This window comes from Cervus canadensis, chromosome 11, assembly GCF_019320065.1.
Source record: "Cervus canadensis isolate Bull #8, Minnesota chromosome 11, ASM1932006v1, whole genome shotgun sequence".
NCBI classification, from domain to species: Eukaryota; Metazoa; Chordata; class Mammalia; order Artiodactyla; family Cervidae; genus Cervus; species Cervus canadensis.
The window spans coordinates 47,544,410-47,568,021 of NC_057396.1; the positions used below are offsets into that span (position 1 = coordinate 47,544,410).

A 23,612-nucleotide genomic window follows, 5' to 3' on the forward strand; every position below is an offset into this window, starting at 1 on the left:
ACAGGTTTCCTAATAGAGTTAAGCAGAGATCTATATACAAGGTTTTCAGTGAAGCACTGTAAGAGCAAATAATTGGAAATCACCTAAATATTTATCATGATGATATTGATTTATATATATAATACATCTATGCAATGAAATACTTTGAAGCTTTATTTTATTTATTTTTGACCATGCCCCCTGGCTTGTGGGATCTTTGTTCTCCGACAAGGGATTGAACCCGGGCCCTCAACAGTGAAAGTGCAGAGTCCTAAACACTACCTGCCAGGAAATTCCCTATTTTGCAGCTTTAAAAGGAATGAAGTATGGGAAGTTGCTATATAACACAAGAAGCTCATCTCGGTGCTCAGTGACAACTTAGAGGGGTGGGATGGGATAGGGGGTGGGAGGGAGGTGCAAGAGGGAGGGGACATATGTATATTTATGGGTGATTCATGTTGTATGGCAGAAACCAACATAACATTGTAAAGCAATTATATTTCAATTAAAAAAAGAGAAAATTCTTGGCAAATAAAAAAAGGTTAATACCATATTATAAATCAATGTGTACAAAATAAATTTGGTGGTATTCAAGTGAAAAAAAAGTAATGAAGTAGATCTATGTAGTCTAATATGAGAAGTTCTTTAAGATATATCGAAAATATATTGTTACATAAAGAAGCAACATGAAGAACAGTGTGCAAATGCTACATTTGTGTTTTTATATTCTTGTATATACCATGAGGTCACAAAGAATAGGACATGGCTAAGTGACTTTTACTTTCACTTTCATATATATAAATATTTCTGAAAGGATACACACTAAATTGTTAATGGTGTTAATTGTTAATGGTGATGCTTCTAGAGAAAGAGACTGGGAAATTGGTGTGTATCCGTAAAATGATGTGTTCACCCCCATTTTTCTCTTCCAGGGAACAGGGGAACACTATGTTTCCCAACCTTCCTAATCGATGTGATCTCACCAATGAGGATGTAGGCAAAGAATGTGTCACTTCAGGTCTAAGGCAATTAAATATCAGTGTGAATGTCCACCCCCTTCTCCCCCCACTGCAACCTTTCTCCCATCTGAACAGTTGGGATCAAAGAACTTTGAGATAATGGAGATGCTGGTGGAAGCAGCTTGGATCTGAGTCACTGTTGAAGGAAAATAGTATACCAACATGGTCTACCCGGCACTGGAATATGAGGGAGACATAAATGTTTGTTTTAAGCCACTGAGATCTGAAGGCTTATTCTGAAAGCTGGGGTCTTTGTCTTGGAATTTGGGCTGGACTACGACTGCTCTGGCCAATAAAACACAGAGGAAGTGATGCTATGCTGGTGTCTGGTCTCGAACCTTAATAGACTAGCAGCTTTCTTGCTGTCTGCTGGAATGCTTGTTTTGGGATGTATCCTCTCAGAGCCTAGTCACCGTGTTCGGAGAAACCTGAGCTGTGTGAGGGGCCACATGCAGGGCTTTCATTTTAGGTTTTCAGCTAGGACTCACCTTCCAGTCAGTAGCCAGCATCTCCTGCTGGTTAAATAAGTGAGCCATTATCAGCAACCAGCCTACTGAGTCTTCATATGACTCCAGTGGTTGTGACTACAACTATGTAAGAGACTCAAAGCAAGAATCACCGGAGCTCAGCCAACACTCAGAATCACAAGAGCTCTTAAGAAACAGTTGTATTAAGTAAAAAATAACCAAGAAACCTGGAGGAGGAAATAGCAACCCACTCCAGTATTCTTGCCTGGAAAATCCCATAGACAGAGGAGCCTGGAAGGCTGAACACACATACACACACAAAACCAAGAGACCACTGAATAGTCTGTCCTGTGCTAGCCAATAGAAACGTGAAGCAAAGAGGCTCTCTCTTATACTATTTGAATTTTTGACTATGTGCATGTTATTTTTTCAATTAAAAATAGTTACAATTTTGAATTCAAAACTTCTATGCACTGGGTCGTGAGAATTGTTTCTGCATATTTTTGATGAGAACAACAGGGGTAAATATTTACTGATCACCTAGTCAGTTGATGCCAGGCCCTGTTCTAGGTGCTTGAAGACAGAGCTGGGATCAAGGCTGAACTGGTCCTGGCTTTCCTGAAGCTTCCAGCCTGGTAGGAGAGATAGGTCATAAACAACAAAACAAACCACACAACAACAGAGAAACATGATCCTTTCTGAGAGTGATGAATGCTCTGAAAGGAACAGCAACTCAATGATCTGCAGACGCTGATTACGGTAGGAGCTATTTCATTCATATTGGGTCTTCTGAAATCTGACTTGTAGGCAAGAGTCAGCCCATAACAGTTTAGGAGGAAGAGCACCAGGAAGAGGGGACAGCCAGGGCAAAGGTTCCACAGTGGGAGTTTGCCTGTGATTTATTTTTCTTTTTTTTAGAAAAATTGATTTATTTTTGACTCTACTGAGTTTTTGTTGCTGCACAGGTTTTCCTCTATTTGTGGTGAGTGGGGACTATTCTAATTGCAGTGGCTGCTCTTGTTGCCAAGCACAAGCTCTAGGGCTTCAGTAGTTGCGGCTTCCAGGCTCTAGGGTACAGGCTGTAGTTGCGGTGCATGGGCCTAGTTGCCCCTCAACTTGTGGGATCTTCCCAGACTGGGGATAGAATCCCTGTCTCCTGCATTGGCAGGCAGATTCTTTACCACTGAGCCACCGGGGAAGTCCTAGCAGTTATTTCAGTGTTTTGAATAAGGTTTCATTTAACAGTAGAAAGAGGTAAAGTCAGAGATGTGGGCAGGAGCCAGACTAAGCAGGGCCTTGAAACCCACAGAAAGGGTTTAGAGATTTGCGTTGAATATGCAGAAAAGCTTTAGGAGGGTTTTAAGTAGAGTAACAGGAACTGATTTAGGTTTTAATAATCACTCTGGCTGCTGGGAGATGCCTAATCCAGGTGCAAGTTTCAAACTACACTCTAAAGTACAGTAGGTCTCTAAATCATGATATAATCACTTTTTATATTTATTGGTCATCACATCATGGCTTTCTAACATAATCAAAGATATATTAAGCAGCATGTTAAATGTGAAGCATAAATAATTTGTCTATATATTATGAATATCATCTAAAATTTTAAGTGAACTTTATAGTACAACTTTTCATATTCTAAAGATAAAAAATAAATATTTTTAGTAAAAATCCAATACTTCTTTATCATATACTATTCAAACATGACAAAATTACTTTAAATTTCCTAGATTAGGAAATCCTGACCCCAATATGACTCTCCAACTGAGAGAAATAATACCTCTCTGCCTCACAGTAAGACAGAGCCTTGACAATATGCCCTTCAACGTACACAGCCTCAGTTCCTTTGATGGCGTCCCCAGGCACCTGCAAGTCACTCGCTCCTAAGATGGAATTTAACTCTTGCCAATTGGCCCTGAGCCTCCATGGGTACCATCCCCTTCTCCTGGGCACACCTTCTAGTTAATGTTAACACCGACCACCCATTCCTTCAAGGGACAAAGCTAGGCTTGGGCTGGGGCCGAGTAAGAAGGCTTAACTGAAGTGCAGGCTCAACACAGCTTTGCTGGAAGAGGTGACTTATGAGTAGGAGTCAGGCCCACTAGAGGGAAATGTGCTGCACACAACACGCACGGCACGTGCAAAGGGAATGAGGGTCAAAGACAACAGCACAGGAGGACTGAGTGCAATTCACTGTGGTTTCAAAGCAGAGCAGCATACACTCTCCTGCAGGGTCTCCAGCAATTACAGCTTTCCAGACCTGCCACCCATTCCCATTTGCATTTCAACAGACCTGTCACCTCTACCGCCTGCAGGGCTCCATTGAATCACTCCTTTCATACTTCACAGCAGCCTGTTTGCAGAGCTCTGGACTGGGGTTCTTGCTGGAGACAGTTTTATCACAGTTCCCTGCAAGCTGATGACTCAAGTGAGTGTACCAGCAAGAGATGCTGCCGCTGTTCCAGAGCCGCCCACATGGAGTGATAGGTGCAGCCCCGAGTCTGGACACTGCTGGCCGGCTCAGCCATCCACTCTTGTGCAGTCTCAGGAAAGCCTTTTCTCCCCTTTGGGCCAGGGGTTTGCTCGATGAAATCAGCTGCATTCCTTTACTTTAAAGGTCGTAAATTTTCTGTGATGAACTGAAGCCTAAAACCTTGCTCCGGATAAGGGCAGTTCTGCCTCCCGTCCTTCCAGGCCCGAATCTACTGGAAGTTTTTATTTCCTCAAGGCTCTGCGTTTGTTCTTCTCGCTCGCTGCCTGGTATCCGTTTCTCGGCCAATTCCTATTTTATCCCTCATGACCCATATCAGTGCCATCACCTCCGCAAAGCAGGGCCTCTTCCCTCAGTCCCTTCCTCTTCCGTAATTTCGTATCTCGCTGTTTCACACTGTCTGCCTTGTGTCTGTGTGGCCTCCCCTCACGGATCTTGAGCGCCTCGAGGGCAGGGTCCCGGTGTGAGGGGATCTCCAGGTCCCCAGTTTACCGCACCGCCTGGTCCAGAGTGTCTATTATTGTTGACTTCGGTCCGGGCGCGCTGGGGTTAAGGAACACAGGCCCCGCCCCCCTGAGGCCCCGCCTGCGGAGCGCCCCAACAAGAGAGGGGAAGCCGTCCCAGAGGCTCCGATCTCGGTTCTTGCTCACAGCTCCGACTGCCACAGGAGCCCCCAGGGAGGTGAGACTTTTTGTGGACTCCTAGTGGTCTAGACCCCGTCGGCGGTTCCCTCCCGGTTTCGTTACATTCTCCCCCCAGGACTGAACTTGGTACAATCCGGGGATTCCCCGCCGCGGCCCGCCCCCTGACGTCACGGAGTCCCCGCGGAGCCCCGCCCCTGCCCGGCCGCGCCTCCCTTGACTGGAACCGCGCGCGGTGCTGGTCGGAGAGGGCGGCCATGGAGGGGCCCGGCGACCCCGGCGCCCCCGCCGCCCGCTGGAAGCGCCATATCGTGCGGCAGCTTCGACAGCGGGATCGAACGCAAAAGGCCCTATTCCTGGAGCTGGTGCCGGCCTGTGAGTGCACTGCGCCCGGGGACCGTCGAGGGGATGGGGCTCCGGCCCGGGGAGAGGGTTTGGCTGGTTCTTCCGGTTGTGACTCAAGTGCACCGATGCCTTTTCGCCTCCGAAGCCTGGGGCCTTCTGGCCCCGCTGTCTGTTACGCCCCATCTCCGACTAGCCAGCGTTCCTACCTTTTCCGATCCAGGCTCTGTGGAGAACGCCCCTCCTGGACCGAGCTCCCTCCTGGTTCTCCCGCTCTTCCTCGCCCCTCAGAGCCTGGGACGGGCTGGGCTTCCTATGCACGGGTTCATAAGCGAGTGTTGGATTTTTAGGGTCTCTTAAGTCTTCCCCTTCCTGGGAAGTCCCCAGGACCTGATCACTCTGATCAGTCCATTTGGTTCCCATAAGCACAGAGAAAGATCTCGGGACTGGCCAGAACAGCTACTTCTAAACTCTGAATCTCTAGAGAGGGAGCTCAAGAGTCTGAGGCTTCGCAACAGACAGGTGATCCTGGTTCAGGTTTTTGGAGCATTTCTGTGCCCAACCAACCTCAGCCTGAGGGGGAAGCAGGGGCTCCAGGCTGCGGAGGGAGGTGGCTGAGTTTGGGGAAGTCAGGTTCTGAGAGTTGTTTCTGGGGAGCTGGTCAGGAAGAGGTGTGGCAGTTCAAGCCAGGATGAGCAGGTGTGCATCTGTGTGTGCACCTCTGGTTATCTGAGATTGTATGTCTGAGGTTCAAAGTCTAACCACAGTCCCTCCAACTCCAACACTGGTCCTAATCTTGGCTGCTGCTTAACCATCTCTCCCAGCCCCACAACTGAACTTATTGCTCTTGTCCTGGGACACTTCTTTGCAACCTTCCAAGCTGTTGGTCCTCTCTGTTTGGAGATGTGAGGCCAGCCCTCTACCTGTAGGCAGCCTCACTTCTCCACTGCTCTGATGGACAATGGAACCCTCCAATGTGAGAGAGGAGTCACTCCCACCCACTCCCTGGAAGCTGCAAATCTGTGGGAGTGGAGTGATCCTGGAGGGCTGAACTCAGAGACAATGCAGGTCCAGTCTTCTTTGTGGTCTTGGACAAATCTTAGCCCTAAGCTTCGGATTTCTCACTCATAAAGTGGGCAAAATGACATCCTGTTTAGATTTGCTAGGGGGGCCAGAACAATGCCCTGGGGCTTGGGTGGGGTTTTGTGTGAGAACAAGGCCAGCAACCTAGGTGATTGACCTAGGTGACCGGTAGGGTACAGGGAGAGGGAAAGGGGCTGAGGAGTCAGGCCTGGGCCTCACCTCTACCCCACCCTGAAACTGGTGAGAAAAGAGGAAATGGCCAGGGATGGGGTGGAGGGGTTGTATTCCAGGGTCTGTAACAGAAACTACCAAACTGAAGAACTTTCTGTTCTGGCCTGAGGGGAAACTTACAACAACCCAGGGGAAGTCAGGACTGTTTTTCAGTACTGATACAGAAAGTTAGAGCTCCTGGAAGGGAAGCATCTTGCCAAAGGCCACAGGCTAGTGGAGCTTAGTTTGTTTCATCACTCTTGGGCCAGGCCCTGCCTTGGGGGAGGTTGCATCAATCCCTTGCCTCTTCCTTCCCTCAGCAGGCATTGGCCAGCTATCTCCTTTCCCCTAATTGTTGTCCTTCTCTGTCGCTGGGAGAGCAGGTCTTCTGGGAAGGCTGGGGGGCTATGCTCTTAGGAGGCTGTGCAAGGGCTGGAGGTTCTGATGAAGCTACACTAACCCCCTGCAGGCAAGGCAGAACCCAGCCTGCCAGTGGCTCCCCCTTCTGCATCTCTGGACTCCTGCAGCCCTCCCAGCCAGAGAGGTAACTTATCTGCCTGGGGTCTGCTGGAAAGTGTCCATCTCTGCTCCAGGCTCACCCTTTTGCACCCCTAGATAACCGCCTCCTGGAGAAAGCTGAACTGCTGGCCCGATTCTCAGAGAAGCTGCAGCCAGAGCCAGACGATGTCACTCCTGCTGTCCACCAGGGTCCCTGGTGAGTGTTTGTGTCTGTGGTCACAATGGGCTTCCTGTGCCCAGGCCCTGCCCCCACTGCCTCTGCTGGGTTCATTCTCTCCCTGGCACCTCATTGGCCCTTGGCTGCTATCCAGGGGAGGGGGAGGCAGGCTCTTGAGCCTTCCCCCAGGCCAGCTGCTTAGAATGTCCCTCTCAGTTCATCTCTTGGCCTTTATCCCACCTCCTCCGCCCCAGCCCCTCCGCACATCTGTCTTTTTGTTTGCCTGCTTCTCACCTGATGCCTACAGAAAGTACATGATGCCACCTATGCCAAAGAAGGAGTGAAAATGAGAACTAGGGATGGGTTGGGGCTCAGAGTTGGGAGATGCTTCTTCAGAGGGGTCCTGGCAGGGGAACTCTGGGGCAAGCCCAGAGCAGAGGAGTCATGGGCAGCTCCAGTTCCTGGAGATTTGATCTTTCCTCTGCTGACTTTCAGGCTCCCACCGTCCTCAGGAGAAAATGCCTAGCTCTGACTTCAGACTTTTCATGTGCATCCTCTGGGTGAATGGTGGGAACATGAACACCACTCTGATTGGTTGGCAGGGAGAAGGAGTCAGACCAAGGCCTATCACCAGCAGCTCTGAGGGTGAAGTGGCAAGAGGAGGCGGAGGGGCTCCGGCTGGTGTGTGGAGAGGTAGGAGGGGCAGGGGTCTAAGAGAGAATGGGGTGGGCCCAGGATCCAGAACTTTGAGGCTGGGAGATGTGGTCCAAGGGAGCCAGCAAAGTGAGGGAGATTCCCCAAGTCCAATGCCTTGAGGCCAGACAGGGCTCAGAGTGCTCTGGAGCTTGGCCCTGGCAGCCCAGGATGAAGTGGGCTCCAATAGCAGCTGGAGGAAGTGAGGTGAGAGCTCCGGGTGTGAGGTGTGCAGGAAATAGGCAGCCTCTGTTCCCCTTGGATGGTTCAGCCTGCTCTGCTCATCACTTGCCCTGCAAACCCTGGGGCCCAGCACCAACTGACGCTCAATACACATTTGCAGACTAAAATTAAGGTGGTTCACCTCCATGGCAGGGTGTGCTACCTCTACCTGAGACTGACCCCCCGCCCCCCCACCCCACCTCTCCTGCTGCCATGGTGTCTCTTGGCTTCTGTTACTTCTGAACTTCCTTTTCTGGCTAGTTTCCCTCCTCTTTATCCCCCTCCCTGTAGATGTGGGTGTTCTTTAGAACTTGGGTGGGTTCACTGACTCCCATGGACTTTCTGTGTTTGCTAACTCCCAGATCCATCTCTAGCTCAGACTTCTCCTAGGAGCTCCAGACTCTTTCTCAGCTGCTTTTTGGACTTCATATCTAAAATCAGACTCATCGTCGCCCCTGTAATAATATGGTCAACACCACATTGATGATACTGGGTTAAGCGTTATTTCAGCTAATCCTTTACTTTATGGTTTCAGAGGAAGCAGAGGCTTTGAGAGGTAGAGCCAGGATCTGAACTCTCGCCTACATGAATCTGCTTTCTGTGATCTCCATTCATTCTGTCAACAAATATTTATTGACAAGTACTATATTCAAGGCACAGGCAGTGCAGCAGTAAACAAGACCTGGCCCCATGAAGCTTCTAGTCCACTGGAGGAGGCTGAAGTGAAGTGAAGTGAAGTCGTTCAGTCGTGTCCAACTCTTTGTGACCCCATGGACAGTAGCCCACCAGGCTCCTCTGTCCATGGGATTCTCCAGACAAGAATACTGGAGTGGGTTGCCATTTCCTTCTCCAGGGGATCTTTCCGACCCAGGGATCGAACCCAGGTCTCCCACATTGCAGGCAGATGCTTTAACCTCTGAGCCACCAAGGAGCAATTAAATACCTACCTAGATATTGTTGTTCAGTCACTAAGTTGTGTCCAACTCTTTGTAACCCCATGGACTGCAGCACACCAGGCTTCCCTGTCCTTCGCTATCTCCCAGCGTTTGCTCAAACTCAGGTCCATTGAGTTATTGATACTATCCAACCATCTCATCTGTCTTCCTCTTCTCCTCCTGCCCTCAGTCTTTCCCAGCATCAGGGACTTTTCCAATGAGTCAGCTCTTCGAATCAGGTGACCGAAGTATTGGAGTGTCAGCTTCAGCATCAGTCCTTCCAATGAATATTTAGGGTATTTTTTCCTTTGGATCGACTGGTTTGATCTCCTTGCAGTCCAAGGGACTCTCAAGAGTCTTCTCCAACACCACAATTCAAAAGCATCAATTCTTTGGTGCCCAGTCTTCTTTATGGTCCAAATTTTACATCCATATACATGACTACTAGAAAAACCATATATTTGCCTATATGGACCTTCATTGGCAAAGCGATGTCTCTGCATTTTTTTTTTTTTTACTTTCTAAAAAAAATATTTATTTTTAATTGATGGATAATTGCTTTACAATATTGTGTTAGTTTCTGCCATACATCAACAGATGTCTCTGCTTTTTAATACACTGTCTAGGTTTTGTCATAGCTTTCCTTCCAACAAGCAAGCATCTTTTAATTTCATGGCTGCAGTCACCATCTGCAGTGATTTTGGAGCCCAAGAAAATAAAATCTGTCATTGTTTCCATTGTTTCCCCATGAAGTGATGGGACCAGATGCCATGATCTTCATTTTTTGAATGTTGAGTTTTAAGCCAGCCTTCTCACTTTCCTCTTTCACCTTCATCAAGAGGCTCTTTAGTTCCTCTTCACTTTCTGCCTTTAGGGTGGTATCATCTGCATATCTCAAGTTGTTGATATTTCTTCTGGCAATCTTGTGATTCCAACTTGTGCTTCATTGAGCCCGGCATGATGTACTCTGCATAAAAGTTAAATAAGCAGGGTGACAATATATAGTCTTCACATACCTCTTTCTCAATTTTGAACCAGTCCATTTTGTCATATCCGGTTCTAACTGTTGCTTCTAGACCCACATACAGGTTTTCTCAGAAGGCAGGTAAGGTGGTCTGGTATTCCCATCTCTTTAAGAATTTTCCACAGTTTGTTGTGATCCATACAATCAAAGGCTTTAGGGTAGTCAATGAAGCAGAGATCGATGTCTTTATGGAATTTCCTTGCTTTCTCTATGATCCAGTGAATGTTGGCAATTTGATCTCTGGTTCCTCCGTCTTTTCTAAACCAAGCTTGTACATCTGGAAGTTCTCGGTTCACATACTGCTGAAGCCTAGCTTGAAGGATTGCCAGGTCACTTGCTCAACTAATGTCCAGCTGGGACTATGAACCCAGGGAGAGCCTCTCCCTCAGAGCCCCTACTGTAGTTGCAAGCACATTTGAGAGGTGATTCTCAAACATCTGAACTCCCTTCTGGGCTGTGAGTACCCCAAGGATTGAGATGTCTTTGCTTTGCCTCCATTATATCTCTGGTGCCTGTCTCCACAGTAATGCTGATGAATATTTACAGACTAGGTGATAAATGAGGTAGATACTTTGGCCACCTGATGCGAAGAGCCAACTCACTGGAAAAGACCCTGATACTGGGAAAGATTGAGGGCAAGAGAAGAAGGGGGAGACAGAGGATGAGATGGTTGCATGGCATCACTGACTCAGTGGACATGACTTTGAGCAAACTAGGGAGATAGTGAAGTACAGGAAGCCTGGCATGCTGCAGTTCATGGGGTCACAAAGAGTCAGACATGACTTAGTGACTGAACAACAATGGGACTTCCCTGGTGGTCCAGTGGCTAAAACTCCACACTCCCAATGCAAGGGGCCTGGGTTTGATCCCTGGTCAGGGAATTAGATCCCACATGCCACAACAAAGACCTGGCACACCTAAATAAATAGTTTTGTTTTTTTTTTTAAAGGATACTTAAGAAAACGAGGTAGATCATTCCCGCCTCCATTGGTAGTTATCAGTTGGGAAACCCAGGTCACCTCTGCCCCCTTGCAACCTTCCATCCATCCTGAGCTAGTCACCAGCTCATTGATCCTGCCTCCAAATCCATCAACTTCCACTTCCTGTACCCTGTCTGACCTAGTACAAGTTACTCCTATTACTCTCTGGATAACTCCTCTTTTGGAACCCCCTCCATTCTCCATTCAGCACTCAGAGTGATATATTTTTAATAATAAAAAATGATCTCTATTAAAAAAGACAAGTAATACACAAATGCATGCTTGTTGTGAACATTTCAAGAGAACGGAAGCCCATAGAGTAAAAAAGTAAAAGCCCCTTTCACCACTCTCCCCATTATCAGTTTGGTGTATATTTTCCAAAGCTTAGCCTGGCTCCCCAGTTGAGTTCTCCAGCCTCAGGTTTCATTTCCTGCCACTCTCTTGTCCCTGAGCTCCTGGTTCCCTTTGTCTGGGATACTTCCAGGCACGCTTTGTCCTCAGCACTCCCTCCTCATGACATCCTCAGACACAAACCAGTCAGTTCCCATTGGATATGCCAAGAGACAAGGAGAGATTTTTTCTTTAATTCTCAGTACTGTTTCACATATCAAAACAAGCATGCATTATCGTTTTAACTTTTTATTGAAATAATTTTAGATCCACCGGAAATTGCAAAGACAGCGGAGAGGTCCTGTGCAGCCATTTACCCAGTACCTCCCCTTGGTTACAGCTTATGCCTGACTGTAGTACACACAATCAGGGAACAGATGTTAGTATGAAGTGTATATAGTTCTTTGTCATTGTGCCACCTGTGTAGATTTGTGTGCCATCAAGATACAGCACGAGTTCGTGACCACCCCGTTTTAGTCACAACTCAGCCCTCTCCTCAGACCTTCCCTAACTCCTAACCACTAACCTGTTTTCCACCTGTATTATTTGGATTTTGAAAAGCATCAAAAAATACTGAATCCCAAAACATCAATGAAAGTATATGATAGGTGAGGAAACAGAAGTGATGGTCAGATTGTTTAATGGTGGAAGGAATTATAAATGTTATAAACTGGGCCAGGGACTTTCCTGGTGGTGCAGTGGCTAAGACTCCATGCCTCCTAAAGCAGGGGGTGCAGGTTCGATTCTTGGTCAGGGAACTAGATCCTATATGCCACAACTGAGATCTCATGTGCTGCAGCTAAGACCTGGCACATCTAAATAAATATTAAAAAAAAAAAAAAAAAACCCAAAACTGGGCCAGTTATAGACCTTGAATGTGCAAGGCGCCTACCTCAGCCCACTTACAGAGTGCAGGTAGACACCAACCTTGCTCCTCAGCTCTTCTCTCACCAGGCCCACATGAGGAAGAACACAGGGACAGGTTAGCAGCAAGAACCCCCAGCTTTCGTGCTTTCATGTTCCTCTTGCCACGGTGCTGGAAAATGCTTCTCTAAGCATCTGTCTCTCCCACTGACCCTTCAGCTCTGTGGTTTCCCCAGGTCTTGGCTCTTCGATGGACTGTTCAGTAAGGCGGGCGACTGATAAGATGACCCTCCCCTGACTCTGGGGCTGGGGGGCAGCTCCAGTATTCAGTCTGGGCCCTGTGCTCCCACAGTCTATTCCAATTCTTAGCCTGTGTGCCTCTGCTCAGAGCATCTTGTTGCTCTCTGGGACTTATGCTTGGTAATCCAGGGCTTGGAGAGGCGGGGAACAGAACACACATCCCTTGAACACTTGCAGCCCTTTACTTGGAGCATGCTAGGTGGTCTGGGTTCAGATATCAGTTCAGCCACTTAGCTGTATGACTTTGGGCAAGACACTTAACTAGAGAAGTGTCAATGTCCTCATCTGTAAACTGGGGAGAATGGCAGTAACTACCAGATTATAAAAGAATTGGTACTGTAGAGTGCTCAGAACAAGACCCAGCACACATTAAGTGCTGTATAACCAGTCACCATTATTTGAAATACTATTCCTTATAGTAATTCAGTGTTACCCTACGAGGTAAGCACTGCTTTCACGTTGGACAGGTTCAGAGCGGTTAAATCACTACCGCGGGTCACAGAGAAAAGTGGCGCTGCAAGGAGTGAAACTCAGGTGTTAGTCTCCAGAGCCGAAGGCCCTTCCGCGGATCCCTGAAACAGCAGGGTATTCCTGTGCTTGATGCCTTAGCTGTTTGCTTCTCAACTTTCTGCTGAGCTAGGCGGCGGCTGGGAAGAGAGGCAGACCCCGTCCTACCAGCCTCTCCCGCCGGAGAGGGGCTGGAGGCTCTGCCCAGAGGAGCCCATGCCTACCTGTCCCGCGCCTCCGCCGCTGCAGATGGCCTACCAGGTGGTGGAGAAGAGAGCGACCCTGGGCATTTTGGAGTCGCAGCTGGAGGAGCGGCAGAGCAGGTGAGGCTCCGGGCCATCACTGCCGGGGTTGGGGGCACCGGGTCACCCCGCGGGTCTCCAGAAGAGCCCGACAGCGTAACGCCCCCTAGGCCTGTGGCTGGTCGCAGAGGCCGGGAGCTGTAGGACTTCGAGGGAGACGTGGCTTAGCCTCCGCGCTGGCCTTGTGGCCAGGGGCAAGTCTGTCTCAGCTTTCAGGCCGGTTCCCCCAGGGTGGTGACGGAGGTCCTCCCGGTCCTCTAGGCTGGCAGCTCTGAAGGCCCGCGTGGAGCAGCTGGAGGAGGCTCGGGCGAAGGAGGCCGGACAGGTGCACGCGCAGCGCGCGCTGAACGAGGAGCAGCGGGCGGCTTACGAGGCGCTGCGCGCGCGCGTCGGGCACCAGGAGGCGGCTCTGCGCAAGCTCGAGGAGGAGGCGCGCGACCTGCTGGAGTGGCTGGTGCAGCGCAAGGCGCGCGCCGCCGCCGAGCGCAACCTGCGCAACGAGCGCCGGGAAAGGTGAGAGCGCCCCGAGGGTCAGTCTGGGAGGCGAACTGGCCTGGTGGGGGAGGGGCCCGACCCCCCTGTCCCGACACGGGAACCACTCGACTCTGGAGGCTTTTCTATCCCAGGGCCAAGCAAGCGCGGGTGTCCCAGGAATTGAAGAAGGCAGCCAAGCGGACAGTGAGCATAAGCGAGTAAGAATGAGGACGCGCTGGGGACCTGTCTGCCGAGCCTCCGCCGGGGGCTCTGCAATGCCCTGTCCCGGGGCCGCTACTGTTCTACCCCGCCCCCACCTGCCTGCGGCCATCTGTGCACCTGACCACAAGTGTGCACAGTCATGGTGCCGAAGCCCCCAGGTAGACTGAGCCCAGGACACTTGCGGACACAGGTGGTCCTAGGAGCCAGCATCTGCGAGCCACCACACGTGCTCCCGCACTGACCCTCGTCTCTGGGGATGCCCGTCCTCTCCGAGTAGGGCGCAGGGGAACGGAGAGGCTGGCCTGGTCCCTTAGCCGTCCTAAGCTTCATTCTCTCTCTCAGGAGCCCAGACACACTAGGCGATGGGGTCAGAGAGGAAGCAGAAACTCTGGTCCTGGCTGCTAAGCCAGGGTCCCTGGAAAGTGAGGCTGGTGAGAAATGGAAGCGGCCCTTCAGGTGAGAACTGTCCCAGCGCTCTGAGCTGGCCCCCTGCAGTCTTCCTAAAGGATCTTGGGCCAGCCTTTGGGTTGAGAGGGGTTTGAGCAGAGACAGGGGTACACTTGGACCCCAGGGCAGCCGAAACTTCAGTACCTGGAGCCCCTTGGGGTCAGTGCCACGCCAGGGACTCCAGCCTTTGTCCTCACTCCTTTTTCCTCCTTCCTAAAACCAGAGCTCTGGGGGTGGGATGGCAGGTTGGTGAAAGAGGGTGACAGGAGGGAACCTGTGGGCAAGGTCCAAGGCTCAGCGGTCACAAGCATGTGTATACATACATGGGGACATCAGAGCATGTATGTATACAGACTTGGGTGAGCGTACCTGAATGCATGTGAAGCATGTGTAGATGTGAACTCACATGGGTGGGACCTGATTGAGGCTTCAGTTCTTGGGTGCCCCTCCTTCCATCTCCCCCATCTATCTTGATTTGCCTGGCATTGAAACTGCCCTCCTCCTCCAGCCCTTTCTTGCAGGTTGCTGGTGTCCAGGCCTCAGGGTGGTGAAGGAACCCTGGGGAGGGGCATGAGATGCTGGTCCCCAAAGCCTTGGCAGCCCTGGTGGGCCAGGTCCTCTCAGGACACATGCTTTCCTGGGTATTTCTGGGATCTAGGTTTCCCCACGCCCCTGTCCCCAGCCTTGTGCTATCTCAGCTTGGGGGCACCTCCATCCTACCCCACAGGTCCTATCTCAGCCTCCCATGGACTTTTGTTGGGGGGCACCTAGGTGGTGAGGCAGTTTTTACCTATCATGGTGAAACTGGGAGACTTCATTCCAAATCCCTGCCTTCCTCCACCTTCTTGGGACTGCTCCAGGTCACCGTGCTCTCCTGGCATTGGAGGAGTAAGTTCTTGTTCTGGCTCAAGAGTGTAGGGATGAATGACTGCAGTCCACACACCCACCGGCCAGTCCCTTAAACATCTCTCTTGGTTCTGCCCCAGGTCAGCCTCTGCCACCTTCCTGACGGTGTCCCGCTGTGTGGATGTAGTGAAGGGGCTTCTGGAGTAAGTGTGTGTGCAGCACCGTGTGTGTGAAGGTGTTGGGCGCCTTGGATGCCTGTGTCAGACTCCTGGAGCCCAGACCTGGGCTGTGTATGAGTCCTGGTCTGTCTTTCCATACTCTGCCCAGCACTTTGTGTGTGAGTCTTTGCTGAGTCCCAGAGGCAGGAGCTGGGTGCATGGCCTCATTCCTAGCTCCTGCCTGGCCGTCTTCTGGGCTCTGTCCTTCATCCAGGGTCTTCACAGGGGACCAAGGGCTCCAAGGTGAGGCCAGACAGGAACTACCACTCATTTGGGAAACAGAGGCTCAGAAATGTCAGGGCTTCATTCAGGGTCACAGTGCTCCGTGGTTTCTCAGGATCAACCAACCCCGCCCCGCCCTGCCTCTGTGCTTGTCTCGGTGCCGCTGGCCATGTTCTGCCGCCTTCTGTGTCAGCTTCCTGTTCCTGCTGCTTCAGGAGAGCTTGAAGGGCCTTCTCCCTCTCAGAAGGCCTTGCTGAATGCCCTCCTGACCCCCACCCCCAGTTTCAAGAAGAGAAGAGGCCACTCAATCGGGGGAGCCCCCGAGCAGCGATACCAGAGCATCCCCGTGTGTGTGACCGCCCGACTTCCCACCCAAGCTCAGGATGTGCTGGTAAGGAGGAGCTGGGCCAAGTGCACGGGGTACAGTATGGGAGTGCAGGTCCCAGGAGTGGTCTCAGGAGGCCGGGGAAGCAAGGATGGGCCCCTCAGTGGGAGCAGGAGTTTTCCTCCCACAGCTTGTGCTGGGAGCCCTTCGGCATTTTATAATGAGAGGGAGAGACAGGAGGCCAGGAGGCCAGGTAGGGGAGTACTTAGAACATGGGAGGAGGCTGCTACCAGGGTCCAGTCAGAGGTGATGAGCCCCTGTAGGGCCAAGTTTGAAACTCAGAGTTCAGAGAGAGACCCCATGTGTGCAAGGATGCGTCACAGAGAGCTGACTGTGAGTGTGCACAAAGAGGCGTGTGTGGCGAGGACCAGGAGCACTGACCTCCCCTTTTCCCCACAGGATGCCCACCTCTCCGAGGTCAGTGCTGTTCGTTTTGGCCCCAACAGCAGCCTCCTGGCCACCGGAGGGGCTGACCGCCTCATCCTCCTCTGGAATGTTGTGGGAGGTGAGGGTCGCTGCCCACAGGCAAGCTCAGTCCTTTCTCTCCAGACCTCACCGTCAGCTTGCTCCTTGGTGGGAAAGGTGTTGGGTCTCTTTGTGTCTCCTCACCTGGTCATCCTTGTGGGCAGTGGCCAGATGACCCCTTGGCAAGAGTTCTGGGCTCACTGCTCCTAAGAAGGGCAGAGCCTCTTACCTCCTGGAGTCGAGGCCTGCATGGTGGGCAGGGCTCAGCTCAGATGGTCCCTGTTGGGGTGGTGAGGATACCATGTCAGGACATTCTACAGGAACAGACTCTTGAGCAGGTCTCTTGGGTCCACCAGGCTACCTAGCATCACTAAGCTCTCAGAACTCAGTTATGAGACAAGTGTTAGCTGTCTGCTCTGTGTTCTGCAGATCGGGGTGCACTGGGGAATGAAAGCTGGCTCCTAGAGGCTTCCTGGAGGAGGCAAGTCCCCAGCTGTCTGGCCTGGCTTGCTGTGTGACCTAGGGACAGTCTCTTCTCTCTAGTCCTCTCCAGACATCTGTGAGATGACCTGCAGCCCCCTGCTGGCAGTTCAGGAAGGTGCAACCTCTAGCTAGACTCCCCCAACCCGTATCTTCCCACCCCCAAGAACAGACCCAGCAATTCTGTCCTCTAACTTGGGAGAGATTCATCTTCCCACTCACAGTACAGGCTCCTCTGTTTCACAAGATTAGTGACTTCATTTTGCTTGTTCCTTCCCCTGGTCCCCCCAGGGCGCCTGAAGGCCAATCAGACCCTTGAAGGAGCTGGCGGCAGCATCACCAGTGTGGACTTTGACCCCTCGGTGAGAGGACCTGGGTGGCGTGGGATGTCCCTCCCCGAGTCTCCACACCGGGCAGGTGGGGCTCTGGAACCCGGGGGAACATCATGGGTATCCTAGAGCCATGTGTCCTGAGAGGGCGCCTGGATAAATCCTTCTCCTGGGCTTCGATTCTACTCTGCCTGCCTGGGTGACCTGGGCCAGGGGAAGCGCTGAGGCGGCCTGACTCCGGCTTTCTGGCCAGGCCCAGGATCTCTCTTTTCCCTTCCCTTCTCCCCAGGGCTCCCAGCTACTGGCAGCTACTTACAATAAGGCTGCCCAGCTCTGGAAGGTTGGGGAGGCAGAGTCCAAGGTGAGGTCTGACTGGGGAGGCAGCCTGGGGGACAGGGGTCATGCCTTGGGTGGAGGGGTTGGTTATGGGATCTTGGCCATACCCCTTGATACTTCCCTGGGATGTGCAGGAAACACTATCTGGACACACAGACAAGGTGACGGCTGCCAAATTCAAGCTGACGAGGCACCAGGCGGTGACCGGGAGCCGGGACCGGACAGTGAAGGAGTGGGACCTCTGCCGAGCCTACTGTGAGGCCCAGCCCTCCCCTTCCCCACCCACCAGGACCCTCGCAGGCCGGGCCATGGGGAGCTGCAACCTGATCTTTGGGAGGGGCTCCAAGACTTACAGGCGTTTGGGATGAAACCTCTTAAGGCTCCTCTCCTGTCCCCCATTGGTGACACTTTCCCTAGTTTCTTGGTTACCTCAGGCTTTGGGCTGGAAAACAGGGGCCTGGGTTCTAGTTCTGGGAGGACACTGTACCTCTGGGGCTTCTGGGCCTCAGCTTCTCCACACGTCCAGTGGGCTGGCTCATAATAACCCTTCTCTGAGTCCAGGGCTCTTTCTACTCCTTGGTTTAGGTTCCAGGACCATCAATGTCCTTTCCTACTGTAACGACGTGGTGTGTTGGGACCATGTCATCATTAGTGGTCACAATGACCAGAAGATCCGGTTCTGGGACAGCAGGTGATAGGTGCAGGCTGAGGGGCAGGGGAGGTGGGGACAGGGCTTCTGTGTTCTCTTCCTTTTTCTGGCCATGGAGAAGCTGAGGGTACCTTGGGGAAGTGAGGCTCTGGTGGCCTCTGTGCTGGGCTTGGTCCCTTGAAGGCTTTGCGGCCTCTGGAGAATCATGCCTCCTTATTGACCCTTGGTCCAACCACCATACTCTGCTGGGTCTTGCCAACTGAGTCCCATGTTCAGTTCAGTTCAGTCGCTCAGTCATGTCCGACTCTGTGCGATCCCATGAACCGCAGCATGCCAGTCCTCCCTGTTCATCACCAACTCCCGGAGTCCACCAAACCCATGTCCATCGAGTCGGTGATGCCATCCAACCATCTCACCCTCTGTCGTCCCCTTCTCCTCCTGCCCTCAATCTTTCCCAGCATCAGGGTCTTTTCAAATGAGTCAGCTCTTCGCATTAGGTGGCCAAAGGATTGGAGTTTCAGCTTCAACATCAGTCCTTCCAATGAATACCCAGGACTGATCTCCTTTAGGATGGACTGGTTGGATGTCTTTGCAGTCCAGGGGACCCTCAAGAGTCTTCTCCAGCACCACAGTTCCCATGTAGTCACCACTTTTTAGTCAAAAAGAACCTGAGAGCCCAGCGTCAGGCTTGAATGGTTTATAAAAATAGCTAAGGCTAAGAACCAGAGTTAGAGCCAGCCTGCCTCAGGCTTCTTCTTCCTTATCTGTAGCGATTGCCTTTGAAACCCTTTGCTCTCCCTTTCACATATTTAAAGACAGACTTTCATTGCTTTCCCCCCAGCACTTATTTTAGTGGCTCAAGGGTGTCAGGGGCTCTGGCTTCAAGTAAGTTCCCGCTGGAAGCGGGGCTGGCTGTGGTGGGAGATTAGTTGTCAGCCGTGGGGCCTGAGGGGTGGCTCTGGACTTCTGTTAGTCTGTCAGGAGCAGCCTCGTCGGGTGATTGCGCCTCACCGTCTCCTTTCCTGCTCCTCAGGGGGCCCGGCTGCACCCAGGTCATCCCTGTGCAGGGCCGGGTCACCTCCCTGAGCCTCAGCCACGACCAGCTGCATCTGCTCAGTTGTTCCCGAGATGACACACTCAAGGTCATCGACCTGCGTGTCAGCAACGTCCGCCAGGTGTTCAGGTACCTGCCGTGTGCCCACTGGCCCTGTGGCTTTGGGGCAGCTGGGCCTTGTCTCCTGTGAAAGGCCTGTTGGCGGGGGGCCCTCCGTGGAGGCCCCTCTGGACCAGGGCCTGCTGAGTGCCCAAGCCCTTGACAGGAAGTTTGTTAAGTTTTGGGCTGAGGGCAGGAAGTGGCAGCCCCCTCCATCCTGACCTGTCTGTTCTCAGGGCTGATGGTTTCAAGTGCGGTTCTGACTGGACCAAAGCCGTGTTCAGGTGTGTCCGTGAGAACACCCATGCCTGAGTGTGTCCTGTCTGTCTGGGTGTCTCCATGTCCGTGTCCTTACCTCTGGTCTCTTCTCTTTTGCTCTGCTGTGGCTCCTGCAGCCCAGACAGAAGCTATGCGCTGGCAGGCTCCTGGGACGGAGCCCTTTACATCTGGGATGTAGACACTGGGAAACTAGAGAGTAGCCTTCGGGGACCCCACAGGTGAGCATGGCCACTGACCCCCCAGCCCCAAGGCCAGTCCTGCTAAGCTGATCCCAGGTCCTGACATGCTTGGGATCTGGAGTCCCTGGCCCTTGTCCCATACCTTCCATCCCTGCCCCCTCAGAGCCCTTCAGAGTTCACAGTGCCTTCCCATGTGCACTTGGGTCCACTCCCACCACAGCTCTTAGAGCCCACTTTACAAGTGAGGTGATGGGCTCAAAGAGGGCCTGAGACAGCCCAGGTCCAGTAAGAAGGGGCAGTGCCAGCTCCCGACGCCCCTGAATCCTGCCTCTCTGTCTCCTCAGCGCTGCTGTCAACGCCGTGGCCTGGTGCTACTCTGGGAGCCACGTGGTGAGCGTGGACCAGGCCAGGAAGGTTGTGCTCTGGCATTAGTGCCACGACTCCCCCGCCTGAGCTGAGGCTCGGGTCCGAAGCCTGAAGCTGGAGGAGTCTCCCACTGCCCCAGACACTCTAGGGCTAGCAGCGGGGTGGGGGCGGCTCAGGGTGTTTAATGAGTAAGAAGGCCTGGCTGGACCTGGCCTGTTGGTTTAAAAACAAAGTGTGGGTTGGGGGGTGGGGATTACAGTATTATTTTGTTTTTTTTATGTTTCTTCACTTTCCTGGCAAGAGTGGAAAAAAAAATGCATTTAAACTGGTGTCTGCTTGCTTCTCTTCAGCATTCAGGGAATGGAGAAGCCTCTGGGCTGGAGGCACAAGGAGACCCAGGCTTGGCTCCTGTCCCTTCCACACAGAGCTGGGGTGGAGTGGTCTAATCAGGAGACAGCGGGAAGAAAGGCCCAGAGGCAGCAATGGGCAGTGGCTTTTGGAGCTGTGGACATTTCACCTGTGCTCCAAGATAGTCCTGGTCCTTGGGCCCTCTCTTCAGGTACCCAGGGTAGACAGGCTGAGGAGGGACCATGTGAGTTCTGAGAGAGGAGGAGCAAGAGAGACAGCCTAGAGGGGGCCCTGTGGAAAGCAGCCTAAAAAACCAGAATGATGTCAGGTACTCTATACCAGGCCTGCCTTTAGCCTGGGGCCATGTTCGTGCCCCAGAGGCAGACCCTGGAGTGGGTGGGAAACACCTTCCATGTGTCTGTGTCAGGGAGGACAGCCATGGGCTGGGCCTGGGCCTTCATTTACTTTAGCATCAGATTTAATCCACATGACAAGCCTCTGGAGCAGACTTAGTAGGGTGGAACCTGGGCACTCCACTTTCTTCCCCAAGAGGGCATGGAGGAGGGTCAGTAGGACAGCCACTGCCGGTCACCAGGTGTCGAAGGGGGCTGACCTCTGGGGGTCTGCTTAGTTGAGATTCAAAAGCTTTACTCTGGAGCTCCTGGCCGCCTCCTTTTATTACCTTACAGAATCCTCCCTGGGGAGTCCCGCTGCTAGTTCCAAGGTTTTGGAAACCATTTCCAGGATGGGCAGGAGAGAGCTAAGAGCCTGGACTCTGCAGCTAGACTGTCTGGGTTTGAATCTCTGCTCTGTTATTTAGTAGCTGAATGATTTTGAGCAAGTTACCTTCATGTCTTTGTGCCTTAGTTTCCTCCTCTGTAAAAGGGGCCAACAGTAGTATCTACCTCAAAGATTGTTTTAAAGACTCAGTGTATTAGTATTTGTAAAGCTCCTGGCACACTGGATACCCAAATCTACACTCTGCTGATCCCAGCCCACTCACCACCCTTGGTCCAGCTCTCCCCTGGGCTCTGGTGACACACCCAGCTGCCTCCCAGGCATCATCTCTTCCCCTCACACCCCACATCTTCTCGGGCACCAAGGCCTGGGGCTGTTGTGTCTAACTCTCCATTCCTGCTGCCACTGCAGGCCACCTTCTCCTAGACCTGCTCTCTCTCCAACTTCGACCCCTCCTTGCCACAGCCAGAGTGACTTTCTGAGGATGTATGTTGGTCACACACCCGGCCCTTTGAAGTTCTCCACTGCCTGCAGAGAAACTCCTTACCCGCAGGATGTGGCCCTGCTGGCCTCAGCTGCATCTTCACCTCCTTGCCACTCTGCAGTGTGTCTCACATAGGGTTTTCTCTTTGCCCAGAATGTTCTTCCTGCCCAGCCCCTAATTCAAATTGGTCCTTCAGGATCCCCTCACTGAGAGCCTTTCCTCACCTGCCAGGCCGGCTAGGGGCCTCCTCTGTCTCTGTGCTTCCCTGCTTTGGGTCTGCCTCCCTCTGTCTCAGTCAGGGAGCTCTTGAAGGAGGCCAGGATGGGAGCAAAGCCCTCTCTGGGATCAGGCCTCAGAGCCACAGAGAAAGCTTCAGGAGATGTTTATTAAGTGACTAAATTCTCTTACTCGAGGACTTGGCAAGTCTGACAGTCGAAGTCTGTAGCGGCCACCAGGAGTCAGCAGCTGCCTAGGTCTGCTGAGGCCATTCTCCCAGCTCCTGGGGCTGAAAGAGCAATGCTTCCAGCAGCCGCCGTCACTGAGCTGCCAGGCCCTGTGCCTTCTATCCAGTATCTTGTTCTCCCAACCACCTTGTGATGTAGCTATCTTACAGATGAGAAAAATCAAGGCTCAGAGAGGGTAAGTGATATGAGGTCACCACGGCTGGCACAGCTGAACTGTGGTCTTTAGACTTTTTTTTTTAAAGACAAAGTATCAGAGAATCTGGGCTCCCAATTAAGCAGAGCTATAGGGCATTCCCTGCCATGCTCCAGTGGTGTGCCCACAGCCTCCACGGGCGATTCTAGCTCCCTGGACTTCCCTGGTGGTCCAGTGGTTAGGAATCCACCAGCCAATGAAAGGGTCACAGGTTCAATCACTGCTCCACATGCCGCAGGGCAACTAAGCCCATGTGCCACATCTACGGAGCCTGTTCTCTAGAGCCTGTGAGCTGAAATTACTGAAGCCTGCCCACCTAGAGCCTGTGTTCCACAACAAGAGAAGTCACTGCAAGGAGACGCCTGTCCACTGCAACTAGAGAGTAGCCTCCTCTTACTGCAACCAGAGCAAGCCTACATGTAGCAACGAAGATCCAGCACAGTCAAAAATAAAATAAAAATTACTGAAATCCTTCCCCGCATCTTCACTTCTTCATTCTGGCCCTGGGTACCTAGGTGTGAGCCTGGAGGGTTAGTATCCTTTGAACTGAGGGACAAGCAGGGCTACAGGAGGGAGGTGAACTTGATCCTGGGAGGCTGTTACCAGTTCCACCATCTGGGGCAAGCACCTCCCAGGACTGCAGGAGAATGCTTAGAGGACACAGAAGCGGTCATCAGGAAATGACCTGACTCGGCTCCTGGCACAGAGTGCCCTCCATTCCCCTCAAGCCTCCCTTTCTTCATGGGGCAGCACACACTTGCCTCACCTCAGAAAGCACGTGCATACCTTAATTTATTTGGAGAAGCAAGTCTGGAGCGTCAGAGATGGGCCCAGGCATTCCAGGGAATGAGGCAAGTGTGAGGAGAAGGGTTGGCTTGGAGGGGTGCCAGCTGGGCAGGCTGCACCTCTAGTCTTTGCAGTCCTGGGCAGCAGAGTGGGCGGGGCCAGAACCCTGTGCAGAAGACTGCTCTGGGTTTTGGTTCTCCAGTCACTACTCAGGTGTTCAGTCGCTACTCAACCTACTCTGAGGTTGCTGGCCTGAGTCTCTTCCCTAAAGTCCAAGCTGTCACCTTTGGGACTTCCCTGGTGGTCCAGTGGTCTTTGCAAGGTAGGAGGCGCAGGTTCGATCCTTGGTCAGGGAACTAAGATTCCACATGCTGCAGAGAAACTGAGCCCGTACAATGCAACTACTGAGCCCATGTGCTCT

The 23,612-nt window shown here is 52.2% G+C and overlaps 2 protein-coding genes across 4 annotated transcripts in view; one reads left to right on the plus strand and one right to left on the minus strand.

Annotated features, from left to right (window-relative positions):
- STARD10 (StAR related lipid transfer domain containing 10) overlaps positions 1 to 4,479 on the minus strand; it is a 46,404-nt gene extending 41,925 nt beyond the window's left edge. The window contains exon 1 of the mRNA XM_043480781.1: positions 3,762 to 4,479. The gene's annotated coding sequence lies outside the window, so the exon portion shown is untranslated. The remainder of the gene's footprint in view (positions 1 to 3,761) is intronic.
- A 252-nt stretch (positions 4,480 to 4,731) lies between these two features.
- Positions 4,732 to 20,415, plus strand: ATG16L2 (autophagy related 16 like 2). 3 transcript variants are annotated; one of them, XM_043482271.1, is made up of 18 exons: positions 4,732 to 4,975; positions 6,851 to 6,950; positions 7,514 to 7,604; positions 13,076 to 13,149; positions 13,390 to 13,641; positions 13,755 to 13,820; positions 14,167 to 14,280; positions 15,258 to 15,320; positions 15,840 to 15,948; positions 16,342 to 16,447; positions 17,179 to 17,249; positions 17,506 to 17,577; positions 17,687 to 17,807; positions 18,138 to 18,243; positions 19,235 to 19,384; positions 19,591 to 19,638; positions 19,750 to 19,851; positions 20,157 to 20,415. In XM_043482271.1, the coding sequence occupies exons 1-18, from the start codon at positions 4,858 to 4,860 to the stop codon at positions 20,242 to 20,244; spliced, it is 1,851 nt and encodes a 616-aa protein (XP_043338206.1). In that variant the 5' UTR covers positions 4,732 to 4,857; the 3' UTR covers positions 20,245 to 20,415. The 3 variants fall into 3 exon arrangements, with proteins under 3 accessions (XP_043338206.1, XP_043338207.1, XP_043338208.1); XM_043482272.1 differs by lacking the exon at positions 15,258 to 15,320 and having other exon boundaries at positions 4,799 to 4,975; XM_043482273.1 differs by lacking the exon at positions 7,514 to 7,604 and having other exon boundaries at positions 4,959 to 4,975.
- The last annotated feature ends 3,197 nt before the right edge of the window (positions 20,416 to 23,612 follow it).

Coding starts and splice junctions, on each gene's coding strand:
- ATG16L2 (XM_043482271.1), top strand. CDS start 4,858: ATGGAGGGGCCCGGCGACCCCGGCGCCCCCGCCGCCCGCTGGAAGCGC. Junction 16,448..17,178: donor CCTCTGGAATGTTGTGGGAG/GTGAGGGTCGCT, acceptor TGGTCCCCCCAG/GGCGCCTGAAGGCCAATCAG. Junction 17,808..18,137: donor GGACCTCTGCCGAGCCTACT/GTGAGGCCCAGC, acceptor TCCTTGGTTTAG/GTTCCAGGACCATCAATGTC.